Source organism: Agelaius tricolor, unplaced genomic scaffold (genome assembly GCF_023055355.1).
Source record: "Agelaius tricolor isolate 1412-34295 unplaced genomic scaffold, bAgeTri1.0.p SCAF_131, whole genome shotgun sequence".
NCBI classification, from domain to species: Eukaryota; Metazoa; Chordata; class Aves; order Passeriformes; family Icteridae; genus Agelaius; species Agelaius tricolor.
Genome location: NW_027269391.1, coordinates 57930 through 70373, shown reverse-complemented (window position 1 = coordinate 70373; position 12444 = coordinate 57930). Strand labels below are relative to the sequence as shown.

The 12444-nt window shown below is 50.3% G+C and overlaps 1 protein-coding gene and 1 long non-coding RNA gene across 2 annotated transcripts in view; both read right to left on the bottom strand.

The window, feature by feature from the left end:
* The window catches only part of LOC139586684 (chromodomain-helicase-DNA-binding protein 8-like), a 60229-nt gene that overhangs the window by 5914 nt on the left and 41871 nt on the right, over positions 1 to 12444 (bottom strand). The window contains exons 26-33 of the mRNA XM_071420268.1: positions 10337 to 10440; positions 7667 to 7781; positions 6203 to 6263; positions 6004 to 6067; positions 4540 to 4676; positions 3591 to 3856; positions 1362 to 1631; positions 805 to 931 (exon numbers count right to left, since the gene is read on the bottom strand). Coding sequence (XP_071276369.1) covers positions 805 to 931; positions 1362 to 1631; positions 3591 to 3856; positions 4540 to 4676; positions 6004 to 6067; positions 6203 to 6263; positions 7667 to 7781; positions 10337 to 10440 — 1144 coding nt within the window. The remainder of the gene's footprint in view (positions 1 to 804; positions 932 to 1361; positions 1632 to 3590; positions 3857 to 4539; positions 4677 to 6003; positions 6068 to 6202; positions 6264 to 7666; positions 7782 to 10336; positions 10441 to 12444) is intronic.
* LOC139586690 (uncharacterized) lies at positions 982 to 1225 on the bottom strand. Its single transcript, XR_011677911.1, has 3 exons — positions 1214 to 1225; positions 1131 to 1153; positions 982 to 1069 (listed from the first exon to the last, which is right to left on the bottom strand). It is a non-coding gene; the product is annotated as an uncharacterized lncRNA (long non-coding RNA).

Here is a 12444-nt window from a genome sequence, read left to right as displayed (position 1 = left end):
GAAAATGGGGGAAAATGGGGGGAAAAATGGGGAGAAATAATGGGGAAAATGGGGGGAAAAAACCAGGGGAAAATGGGGTTAAAATAGGGGAAAAATAGGGGAAAAAATGGGGGGAAAATGGGGTTAAAATGGGGGGAAAAAACAGGGGAAAATGGGGGAGAAATGAGGGAAAAAAATGGGGTGAAAAATGGGGGAAATGGGGGAAAATGGGGAAAAATGAGTGAAAAAATGGGGAGAAATCAGGTTAAAATGCGGGAAAAATGGGGAAGAAATGGGGTTAAAATGGGGGAAAAATGGGAGAAAAATGGGGGAAAATAATGGGGGAAAAATGGGGTTAAAATGGGGGGAAAATGGGGGAGAAATGGGGTTAAAATGGGGGAAAAATGGGGGAAAAAGGGGAAAAATGGGGGGAAATGGGGGAAATGGGAGAAAATGGGGGAAAAATGGGGGAAAATGGGGGGAAAACAGGGTTAAAATGGGGGAGAAATGGGGGGAAAAATGGGGAAAAATGGGGGGGAAAATGGGGGAAAATGGGGGAAAAATGGGGGGAAATGGGGAAAAATGGGGGGGAAATGGGGAAAAAACGGACGGGGAACGGATAGAAAGGGGATGGGAACGGACTGAGAACGGGATAGAAACAGGACAGAAATGGGATGGAAACGGGATGGAAATGGAAGGAATGAGGCACAGGAAGGGTTAAATATGGGATTAAAAAAGGGTAAATATGGGATGGGAAAGGTTAAATGTGGCACTGGAAGGGTTAAATGCGGCACTGGAAGGGTTGCATAGGAAGGGTTAAATATGGGATAGAAATTGCCCCAAATTGCCCAAAACTGGGGGATTTAGCCCCATTACCGTCTGCAGGCGCGGGCAGCAGAGGCCCCTTAAAGCTCCTGATTTTGGGTTCAAACCTCCCGATTTCAGGTCAAATCTCCTGATTTCAGTTCAAACTGCCCCAAAACCTCACAAAAACCCCCCAGTTTGCCCAAACCCCGTGTTTTTACCCCCATTACCATCTCCGGGCGCGGGTGGCAGAGAGCCCTTAAACCTCTTGATTTTGGGCTCAAACCTCCTGATTCTGGGGTCAAACCTCCTGATTTGGGTTCAAACCTCCTGATTTGGGGTCAAACCTCCCGATTTGGGTTCAAACCTCCTGATTTGGGGTCAAACCTCCCGATTTGGGGTCAATCCTCCCGATTTGGGCTCAAACCACCCCGAAACCCCCGAATTGCCCGAAATCCGTGTTTTTATCCCCATTACCGTCGGCGGGCGCGGGCGGCAGGCGGCAGAGAGCCCTTAAACCTCCCGATTTGGCTCAAACCTCCTGATTTGGGGTCAATCCTCCCGATTTGGGCTCAAACCGCCCCAAAACCCCCAGAAATCCCCCAAATTGCCCAAACCCCGTGTTTTTATCCCCATTACCGTCGGCGGGCGCGGGCGGCAGGCGGCAGACCTGGCGGCACATGGCCACGAAGCCGTGGTAGAAGCGCGTGAGCTCCTCGTCCGAGCGCCGCTCCAGGTTGGCCAGGGCGCGGAAACGGCCCCAGCGGAACCGGCCCGAGCCCGGCTCCAGCTCCACGCCAAAGGTGGAGGCCACGCGCAGGAAATCGGCCTGCTCGCGGCGGGTCCAGCTGGAAACGGGGGGAAAAAGGGGAAATGGGAAAAAATGGGGAAAATCGGTGAAAAAACGGGGAAAATCGGTGAAAAAATGGGAAAATCGGTGAAAAAACGGGGAAAATCGGTGAAAAAACGGGGAAAATCGGTGAAAAAAATGGCGGAAATTGGTGAAAAAATGGCGAAAAAAATGGCGGAAATCGGTGGGAAAATGGCGGAAATCGGTGGAAAAAATGGTGAAAATCGGTGAAAAAAACGGGGAAAATTGATGAAAAAACAGCGAAAAAAATGGCAAAAATTGGTGGGAAATGGCAGAAAAAACGGTGGGAAAATGGCAGAAATCGGTGGGAAATGGCGGAAAGGAACCCAAAACCACCCCAAAGGTGGAGGCCACGCGCAGGAAATCGGCTGCTCGCGGCGGGTCCAGCTGGAAATGGGGAAAAAGGGGAAAAAATGGTCAAAATCGGTGAAAAAACAGCGAAAAAAATGGCAAAAATTGGTGGGAAAATGGCAGAAAAACGGTGGGAAAATGGCGGAAATCAGTGGGGAAATGGCGGAAAGGAACCCAAAACCACCCCAAAGGTGGAGGCCACACGCAGGAAATCGGCCTGCTCGCGGCGGGTCCAGCTGGAAATGGGGGGAAAGGGGAAAATCGGTGAAAAAACGGGGAAAATCGGTGAAAAAATGGCAAAAATTGGTGGGAAAATGGTCGAAATCGGTGGGAAAATGGTGAAAAAAATGGCAGAAATAGGTGGGAAAATGGGGAAAAGGAACCCAAAAACCACCCTGAGGGTGGGAAAAACCAGGGAAAACAGGCAAAAACCAGGGAAAATGGGCAAAAACCAGAGGAAATGGGAAAAAGCCAGAGAAAATGGGAAAAAACAGAAAAAATGGGAAAAAAAACAGAGAAAATGGGGAAAAAATTGAGAAAATTGGGAAAAATCCAGAGAAAACAGGAAAAAACCAGAGAAAACGGGAAAAAAACAGAGAAAACGGGAAAAAAACAGGGAAAACAGGAAAAAAAACAGAGAAAATGGGAAAAATCTGGAGAAATTGGGAAAAAGCCAGAGAAAACAGGGGAAAACTGGAGAAAATGGGAAAAAAAACAGAGAAAATGGGAAAAAGCAGGGAAAACAGGGGAAAACTGGAGAAATTGGGAAAAAGCAAGAGAAAATGGGGAAAAAAACAGAGAAAATGGGAAAAAAAGAGAAAACAGGAAAAAAAACAGAGAAAATGGGAAAAAAACCAGAGAGGATGGGAAAAAACCAGAGAACATAGGAGAAAAGGCGAAAAAAACCCCGCAAAAATCCCACAAGAAAATGGGAAGAAAACAGCGAAAATGGGAAAAAAACAGAGAAAATGGGAAAAAAACAGAGAAAACGGGAAAAAAACAGGGAAAACAGGGAAAAACCGGAGAAAATGGGGAAAAAACCAGGGAAAACAGGAAAAAAACAGGGAAAATGGAAAAAAACCAGAAAAAACAGGAAAAAAAACAGAGAAAATAGGAATAAACCTGAGAAAATGGGAAAAAAACAGAGAAAATGGGAAAAATCCAGAGAAATTGGGAAAAAAGCCAGAGAAAATGGGAAAAAACCAGAGAAAATGGGAATAAAACGGAGAAATTGGGAAAAAATCAGAGAAAATGGGAAAAAACTGGAGAAAACGGGGAAAAAAAACGGCAAAAAAAAACCCCACAAAAAATTCCGCAAGAAAACAGGAAAAAAACCATCAAAAAAACGCATTGAAAAACCCCCAAAAAAAACCCTAAAAACCCCTAAAAAACCCCCAAAAAACCCCCGAAAAACCCCTAAAAAACCCCTAAAAACCCCTAAAAAACCCCTAAAAAGCCCCAAAACGCCCCCACACCTCCCCGGGGGGGTTCCCGAGGCTGCCGAGTCCATTCCCGCCCCTCCTGACGCCCCCAGACGCCCCCAAACCCCCCAAATCCCCAAATCCCCCCAATTTCCCCCCGTTACCGCTGCTGCTTGTCGCGCCGGGCGGGGTCGTGGCCGCGCCGCTGCCGCCGCCGCTGCTGCTCCCCTGTCCCCGTCCCCGTCCCCGTCCCTGTGCCCGTTCCGTGGGGGCTCGGGGGGCTCGGGGGGCGCTCCCGGGGGCTCCCTGGCCCGGCCCCGGCCCCGGCCCCGGCGCCCGGCCCCGCTGAGCCGCCCCCAGCAGGCGCCGAAACGCGCGGTGAGCGCCGGGGAGGAAGGCCAGGATGGGGAGGAGGGTGGTGGTGCTGAGCCTGGGGGAGAGAAAAGGGGATTTGGGGTCAGTTTGGGGATTTGGGGTCAGTTTGGGGGGATTTGGGGTCAGTTTGGGGGTGAACGCGCGGTGAGAGCCGGGGAGGAAGGCCACGAGGAGGAGGAGGAGGGTGGTGCTGAACCTGGGGGGAAAAGAGGAGATTTGGGGTGAATTTGGGGGGATTTGGGGTGAACGGGCGGTGAGGGCCGGGGAGGAAGGCCACGAGGAGGAGGAGGAGGGTGGTGCTGAGCCTGGGGAGAAAAGAGGGGATTTGGGGTCAGTTTGGGGGGATTTGGGGTGAACGGGCGGTGAGGGCCGGGGAGGAAGGCCACGATGGGGAGGAGGAGGAGGGTGGTGCTGAGCCTGGGAGAAAAGAGGGGATTTGGGGTCAGTTTGGGGGGATTTGGGGTCAGTTTGGGGGGATTTGGGGTCAGTTTGGGGGTGAACAGGCGGTGAGGGCCGGGGAGGAAGGCCAGGATGGGGAGGAGGGTGGTGGTGCTGAACCTGGGGAGAAAACAGTGAATTTAGGGGGATTTGGGGTGAATTTGGGGGGATTTGGGGTTAAAAAGAGTGAATTTGGGGAGATTTGGGGGATTTGGGGTTAAAAAGAGTGAATTTGAGGTGAATGGGCAGTGAGGGCTGGGGAGGAAGGCCAGGAGGAGGAGGAGGAGGGTGGTGCTGAACCTGGGGGGAAAAGAGGGGATTTGGGGTGAAAAAGAGTGAATTTGGGGGGATTTGGGGGTTTGGGGACATTGGGTGTGAACGGGCGGTGAGCACTGGGGAGGAAGGCCAGGATGGGGAGGAGGAGGGTGGTGCTGAGCCTGGGGAGAGAAAAGAGGGGATTTGGGGTGAATTTGGGGGATTTGGGGTCAGTTTGGGGGGATTTGGGGTGAATCTGGGGGGGTTTGGGGGATTTGGGGGTTCGGGTACATTGGGGTGAACGCGCCGTGAGTGCCAGGGAGGAAGGCCACGGGGAGGAGGAGGAGGGTGGTGCTGAACCTGGGGAGAGAAAAGGGGGGATTTAGGGTCAGTTTGGGGGGATTTGGGGTCAGTTTGGGGGGATTTGGGGTCAGTTTGGGGAGATTTGGGGTCAGTTTGGGGGTGAATTTGGGGGGCTTTGGGGGTTTGGGGACATTGGGGTGAACGGGAGGTGAGGGCCGGGGAGGAAGGCCAGGATGGGGAGGAGGAGGAGGGTGGTGCTGAACCTGGGGAGAGAAAAGGGGATTTGGGGTCAGTTTGGGGGGATTTGGGGTGAATCTGGGGGGATTTGGGGGTTTGGGTACATTGGGGTGAACGCGCGGTGAGGGCTGGGGAGGAAGGCCAGGAGGAGGAGGAGGAGGGTGGTGCTGAACCTGGGGAGAAAGAGGGGATTTGGGGTGAAAAAGAGTGAATTTAGGGGGATTTGGGGGTTTGGGGACATTGGGTGTGAACGGGCGGTGAGGGCTGGGGAGGAAGGCCACGAGGAGGAGGAGGAGGGTGGTGGTGCTGAACCTGGGGAGAAAAGAGGGGATTTGGGGTGAAAAAGAGTGAATTTGGGGTTAAAAAGAGTGAATTTGGGGTCAAAAAGAGTGAATTTGGGGTCAGTTTGGGGTGAATTTGGGGTGAACAGGCGGTGAGTGCCAGGGCCGAGGGCCAGGGGGAGGATGAGGAGGAAGAGGAGGATGATGATGAGGATGATTCTGTTAAATTTTGGGCTGATTTTGGGGGTTTCAAAGGGTTCTGAAGGATTCTGTTGGATTTTGGGCCGATTTTGGGCCAATTTTGGGGATTTCAAAGGGTCTCAAAGGGTTCTGTTGAATTTTGGGGGATTTCCAAGGGTTCTGAAGGATCTCAAAGGGTTCTGTTGAATTTTGGGCTGATTTTGGGCCGATTTTGGGGATTTCAAAGAGTTTTAAAGGATTCTGTTGGATTTTGGGCTGATTTTGGGGGGTTTCAAAGGATTTTGAAGGATTCTGTTCAATTTTGGGCCAATTTGGGGATTTCGAAGGGTTCTGAAGGATTCTGTTGGATTTTGGGCCGATTTTGGGCCAATTTTGGGGATTTCAAAGGGTCTCAAAGGGTTCTGTTGAATTTTGGGGGATTTCCAAGGGTTCTGAAGGATCTCAAAGGGTTCTGTTGGATTTTGGGCCGATTTTGGGGCTTGCTCACCTTCGTCCCCGTCCACCACAGCGATGTCCTCGTCCAGCCCGGCCAGGGGGTCCAGGGGGTCACTCTGGGGGGGTCACGGGGTCACCAGGGCCCCCCAAAACCCCGGGCAGGGTGGGGGCGGGGCTGCTCCCCTTTTTGGGGAGAAAACCCCGGCTTTGGGCAATTTGGGGGAAATTGGGGGAATTCTGGGGTTTTTTACCTCCTCGCCTCCCTGCAGGGGTTTGTACTCGGGGTCCTCGGGGTCTTTGTCGAAATCGGCCCTGGGGAGACCCAAAACCGCAGGAACTGAGCCCAAAAGGCCCCGAGAGGCCCAAAACCGCAGGAATTGAGCCCAAAAGGCCCCGAGAGGCCCAAAACCGCAGGAATTGAGCCCAAAAGGCCCCGAGAGGCCCAAAACCGCAGGAATTGAGCCCAAAAGGCCCCGAGAGGCCCAAAACTGCAGGAATTGAGCCCAAAAGGCCCCGAGAGGCCCAAAACTGCAGGAATTGAGCCCAAAAGGCCCCGAGAGGCCCAAAATCGCAGGAATTGAGCCCAAAAGGCCCCGAGAGGCCCAAAACCGCAGGAATTGAGCCCAAAGCGGAGCCGGGGGCGCCTCAGCCCGGAGCTGAACTCAGCCCGGCCCGGGGCCGGTCGGTATTAGCATGGCTGGGTCATCAGGGGCGCCCTTTTGGGGGAAAAACCCCAAATCTGGGGGGTTTGGGGAGGCAAGAGCCAATGGAAAGGCAGGATGAAACAGAACGCCCGAAAACAGCCCAAAAACCACTCAAAAACCACCCCAAGAACAGCCCCAAAATACCCAAAAAACCACCCAGAAACAGCCCAAAATCAGCCCAAAAACCACCCAAAAATCAGCCCAAAAAATACCCAAAAACCACCCAAAACCACCCCAAAACCACCCAAAAAATCAGCCCAAAACCACCCAAAATCAGCCCCAAAATCAGCCCAAAAACCACCCCAAAAACCACTCAAAACCAGCCCAAAACCACCCAAAATCAGCCCAAAACCACCCCTAAAAACAGCCCCAAAATCAGCCCAAAACCACCCAAAAACCACCCAAAACCACCCAAAAAAATCAGCCCAAAACCACCCAAAATCAGCCCCAAAATCAGCCCAAAAACAACCCCAAAACCAGCCCAAAAACGCCCAAAATCAGCCCAAAACACCCCAAAAGCAGCCCAAAACCAGCCCAAAAAACCACCCCAAAATCAGCCCAAAAAACACCCAAAAAAACCACCCAAAAAAACACCCCAAAAACACCCCCAAAATCAGCCCCAAAAACCCCCAAAAAACCACCTAAAATCAGCCCCCAAACCACCCCAAAAACAGCCCCAAAACCGCCCAGAAAACACCCAAAATCAGCCCAAAAAACGCCCCAAAAACCAACCAGAAACAGCCCCAAAAACACCCAAAATCAGCCCAGAAACCACCCCAAAATCAGCCCCAAAACCACCCAAAATCAACCCAAAAATACAAAAAAAAAACCACCAAAAAAACACCCCAAAAAACCACCCCAAAATCAGCCCAAGATCAGCCCAAAACCACCCAAAAATCAGCCCAAAAAACACCCAAAACCCTCAAATCCCCCCAAATGCCCCCAAACTGCCCAAATCCCCCCAATCTGCCCCATTTTGCCCCGAATTTGCCCCAATTTGGCCGCGCTCACCCCTCGGGCCCCTCCAGGCGCTGCTCGGCCGCCACGGCCGCGGCATCGGGACCCCCGGCCCTGGCCAGGAAACACAGGGCAGGGTCTGCCCGCATGCTCTGGTACCGCTCGTACCCTGAAATGGGGAAAATTCACCCAAAATTGGGATTGGTTATAAAAAACTGCAAAAAAAAACGGAGAAAGTGGCAAAAAACCCCATGGAAATAGCCCAAAATACGCCCTAAATACACCCAAATTGCACTGAAATAACCCCAAAGGGCAGGGCAGGGTCTGCCCGCATGCTCTGGTACCGCTCGTAGCCTGGAATTGGGGAAAATTCACCCAAAATTGGGAATTGTTAACAAAAACTGCAAAAAAAACGGAGTAAATGGCAAAAAACCCCGTGAAAATAGCCCAAAACACGCCCTAAATACACCCAAATTACACTGAAATAACCCCAAAATAACCCCAAAGGGCAGGGCTGGGTCTGCCCGCATGCTCTGGTACCGCTCGTACCCTGAAATGGGGAAAATTCACCCAAAATTGGGATTGGTTAGAAAAAACTGCAAAAAAAACGGAGAAAACGGCAAAAACCCCCATGGAAATAGCCCAAAATACACCCAAATTACACTGAAATAACCCAAAAGAACCCAAAATAACCCAAAATGGGATTTATCATCAAAAAACAGCAAAAAAAAAAATCCGAGAAAACAACAAAAAACCAGCAAAAATCCCATAAAAAAACCCGGGCCAAATGACACCCAAAATCCATGCAAATAACCCCATAAATGTGAATTTTCCCAAAACTGGGGTTTTTAGCCCCAATCCCGTGTTTGAGCACCCCCAGGAGCAGCGACCCCATAACCCCACAATGTGAATGTTGTGAATTTTGTGAAATTGCCCAAAATCGGGTTTTTTTGCCCCAATACCGTGTTTGAGCACCCCCAGCAGCAGGGACTCCATAACCCATACACTCTATCATTATAAATTTTGTGAAATTGCCCAAAATCGCCGTTTTTCACCCCAAACAATACCGTGTTTGAGCACCCCGAGCAGCAGGGACCCATACATTCTATGATTATAAATTTTATAAATTTGCCCAAATTTGCCGTTTTTCACCCCAAACAATACCATGTTTGAGCACCCCGAGCAGCAGGGACCCCATAACCCACACATTCTATAATTATAAATTTTGTGAAATTGCCCAAAATCGGGTTTTTTTGCCCCAATACCGTGTTTGAGCACCCCGAGCAGCAGGGACTCCATAACCCATACACTCTATAATTATAAATTTGCCCAAAATCGCCGTTTTTCACCCCAATCATTACCGTGTTTGAGCACCCCCAGGAGCAGGGACCCCATAACCCACACATTCTATAATTATAAATTTTGTGAAATTGCCCAAAATCTCCGTTTTTAGCCCCAAACAATACCGTGTTTGAGCACCCCCAGCAGCAGGGACCCATAACCCATACATTCTATCATTATAAATTTGCCCAAATTCACTGTTTTTCACCCCAATCCCGTGTTTGAGCACCCCCAGGAGCAGGGACCCCATAACCCCACATTATAAATTTTGTGAAATTGCCCAAATTTGCTGTTTTTCACCCCAATCATTACCGTGTTTGAGCACCCCCAGCAGCAGGGACCCATAACCCCACATTATAAATTTTGTGAAATTGCCCAAAATCTCCATTTTTCACCCCAATCATTACCATGTTTGAGCACCCCGAGCAGCAGGGACCCATAACCCACACATTCTATAATTATAAATTTTGTGAAATTGCCCAAAATCGCCGTTTTTCACCCCAATCATTACCGTGTTCGAGCACCCCGAGCAGCAGGGACTCCATAACCCATACACTCTATCATTATAAATTTTCCCAAAATCTCCATTTTTCACCCCAATCATTACCGTGTTTGAGCACCCCGAGCAGCAGGGACCCATAACCCATACACTCTATCATTATAAATTTTGTGAAATTGCCCAAAATCTCCATTTTTCACCCCAAACAGTACCATGTTTGAGCACCCCGAGCAGCAGGGACCCCATAACCCACACATTCTATAATTATAAATTTTGTGAAATTGCCCAAAATCTCCATTTTTCACCCCAAACAATACCATGTTTGAGCACCCCCAGGAGCAGGGACCCATAACCCACACACTCTATCATTATAAATTTGCCCAAAATCTCCGTTTTTAGCCCCAATACCGTGTTTGAGCACCCCGAGCAGCAGGGACCCATAACCCATACATTCTATAATTTTATAAATTTTCCCAAATTTGCCCTTTTTAGCCCCAAACAATACCGTGTTTGAGCACCCCCAGCAGCAGGGACCCATAACCCCACATTATAAATTTTATAAATTTTCCCAAAATCGGGTTTTTTCACCCCAAACAGTACCGTGTTTGAGCACCCCCAGGAGCAGGGACCCACAACCCATACATTCTATCATTATAAATTTGCCCAAAATCTCCATTTTTAGCCCCAATACCGTGTTTGAGCACCCCGAGCAGCAGGGACCCCATAACCCACACATTCTATAATTATAAATTTTGTGAAATTGCCCAAAATCGGGTTTTTTTGCCCCAATACCGTGTTTGAGCACCCCCAGGAGCAGGGACCCCATAACCCCACAATGTGAATGTTGTGAAATTGCCCAAAATCTCCATTTTTAGCCCCAATACCGTGTTTGAGCACCCCCAGGAGCAGGGATTTGTCGGCCTCCGGGTCCCACCAGGGCGAGGGCGGCTCCGGCTGCTCCGGGAGGGGGAGGCAGAGCTGGACATCGCTGGGGGGGCGGGGAAAAATGGGGGGAAAAACGGGAAAAATGGGTCAGGAATGGGGAAAATGGTGAAAAATGGGGAAAATCGGTCAGGAATGGGGAAAATGGGGGGAAAAATGGGGGGAAAAACGGGAAAATGGGTCAGGAATGGGGAAAATGGGGAAAATGGGGGGAAAAACGGGGAAAATGGGTCAGGAATGGGAAAATGGCAAAAATGGGGGGAAAAACGGGGAAAATGGGTCAGGAATGGGGAAAATGGGGGGAAAAATGCAAAAAATGGGTCAGGAATGGGGAAAATGGTGAAAAATGGGGGGAGAAACGGGGAAAACGGGTCAGGAATGGGGAAAATGGGGGGAAAAACGGGGAAAACGGGTCAGGAATGGGGAAAATGGGGAAAATGGGGAAAATCGGTCAGGAATGGGGAAATGGGGGGAAAAACCGGGAAAATGGGTCAGGAATGGGGAAATGGGGGGAAAAATGGGGAAAATGGGTCAGGAATGGGAAAATGGGGAAAATGGGGGGAAAAACGGGGAAAATGGGTCAGGAATGGGGAAAATGGGGAAAATGGGTCAGAAATGGGAAAAATTTGTTAGAAATGGGGAAAATCGGTCAGGAATGGGGAAATGGGGGGAAAACGGGGAAAATGGGTTAGAAACGGCAAAAAATTGGTTAGAAATGGCAAAAATGGGGGGAAAAACGGGGAAAATGGGTCAGGAATGGGGAAAATGGTGAAAAATGGGGGGAAAAACGGAGAAAATGGGTCAGGAATGGGGAAATGGTGAAAAATGGGGGGAAAAACGGAGAAAATGGGTCAGGAATGGGGAAAATGGGGGGAAAAACCGGGAAAATGGGTCAGGAATGGGAAAATGGGGAAAATGGGTCAGGAACGGGGAAATGGGGAAAATGGGTCAGGAATGGGGAAATGGCAAAAATGGGGGGAAAAACGGGGAAAATGGGTCAGGAATGGGAAAAATTGGTTAGAAATGGGGTGAGAAACAGGGAAAATGGGTCAGGAATGGGGAAATGGGGGAAAAATGGGGAAAACGGGTCAGGAATGGGGAAAATGGGTCAGGAATGTAAAAAATGGGGTGAAGAACGGGGAAAATGGGTCAGGAATGGGGAAATGGGGTGAGAAACAGGGAAAATGGGTCAGGAATGTCAAAAATTGGTTAGAAATGGGGAAAATGGGGTGAGAAATGGGGAAAATGGGTCAGGAATGGGAAAATGGGGTGAGAAATGCAAAAAATGGGTCAGGAACAGGAAAAATGGGTCAGAAAGGTCAAAGATGGGGTCAGGAACCCAAAATTTACAATCAGGGACCCCAAAAATGGGGAAAATGACCCCAAAAATGGGGAGAGAGAGAGACTCCACAAAACGAGGTCAGAAACCCAAAACCGGGGTCAGGAATGATAAAAATGGGGTCAGAATCCCCAAATTTGGGATTGGAGACACCAAAAATGGGGAGAGTGACCCCAAAACTGCCCCGGTAAAAGCCCCAAAACCGCCCGAAAATCCCTGAAAAAAATCCCCAAAAATGCCCCAAAATGCCCCAAAATCCCCATGAAATGCTGGAACCACCCCCAAAATCCCCCCCAGAACAACTCAAATCCCCCCCCAGTGACCCAAAATCACCGTTTTTCACCCCAATTCGGGTCTCACTCGATCACCCCCCACAAACCCCCCAAACACCCCCAAAATCCCCCCGAAATCCCCGGAATTTGCCCCAACCCCGGGGCTCTCCCTCACCCAAACCCCCCCAGTGACCCAAAATCGCCGTTTTTGGCCCCAATTCGGGTCTCACCTGGCGCTGGCCCCCATCACCTCCCAAAAGCCCCAAAGTCCCCCGAAATCCCCGGATTTTGCCCCAAACCCAGGGCTCTCCCTCACCCAAACCCCCCCTGGTGACCCAAAATCGCCGTTTTTGGCCCCATTTTGGTCTCATCTGGCGCTGGCCCCGATCACCTCCCAAACACCCCCAAATGCCCGGATTTTGCCCCAGACCCGGGGCTC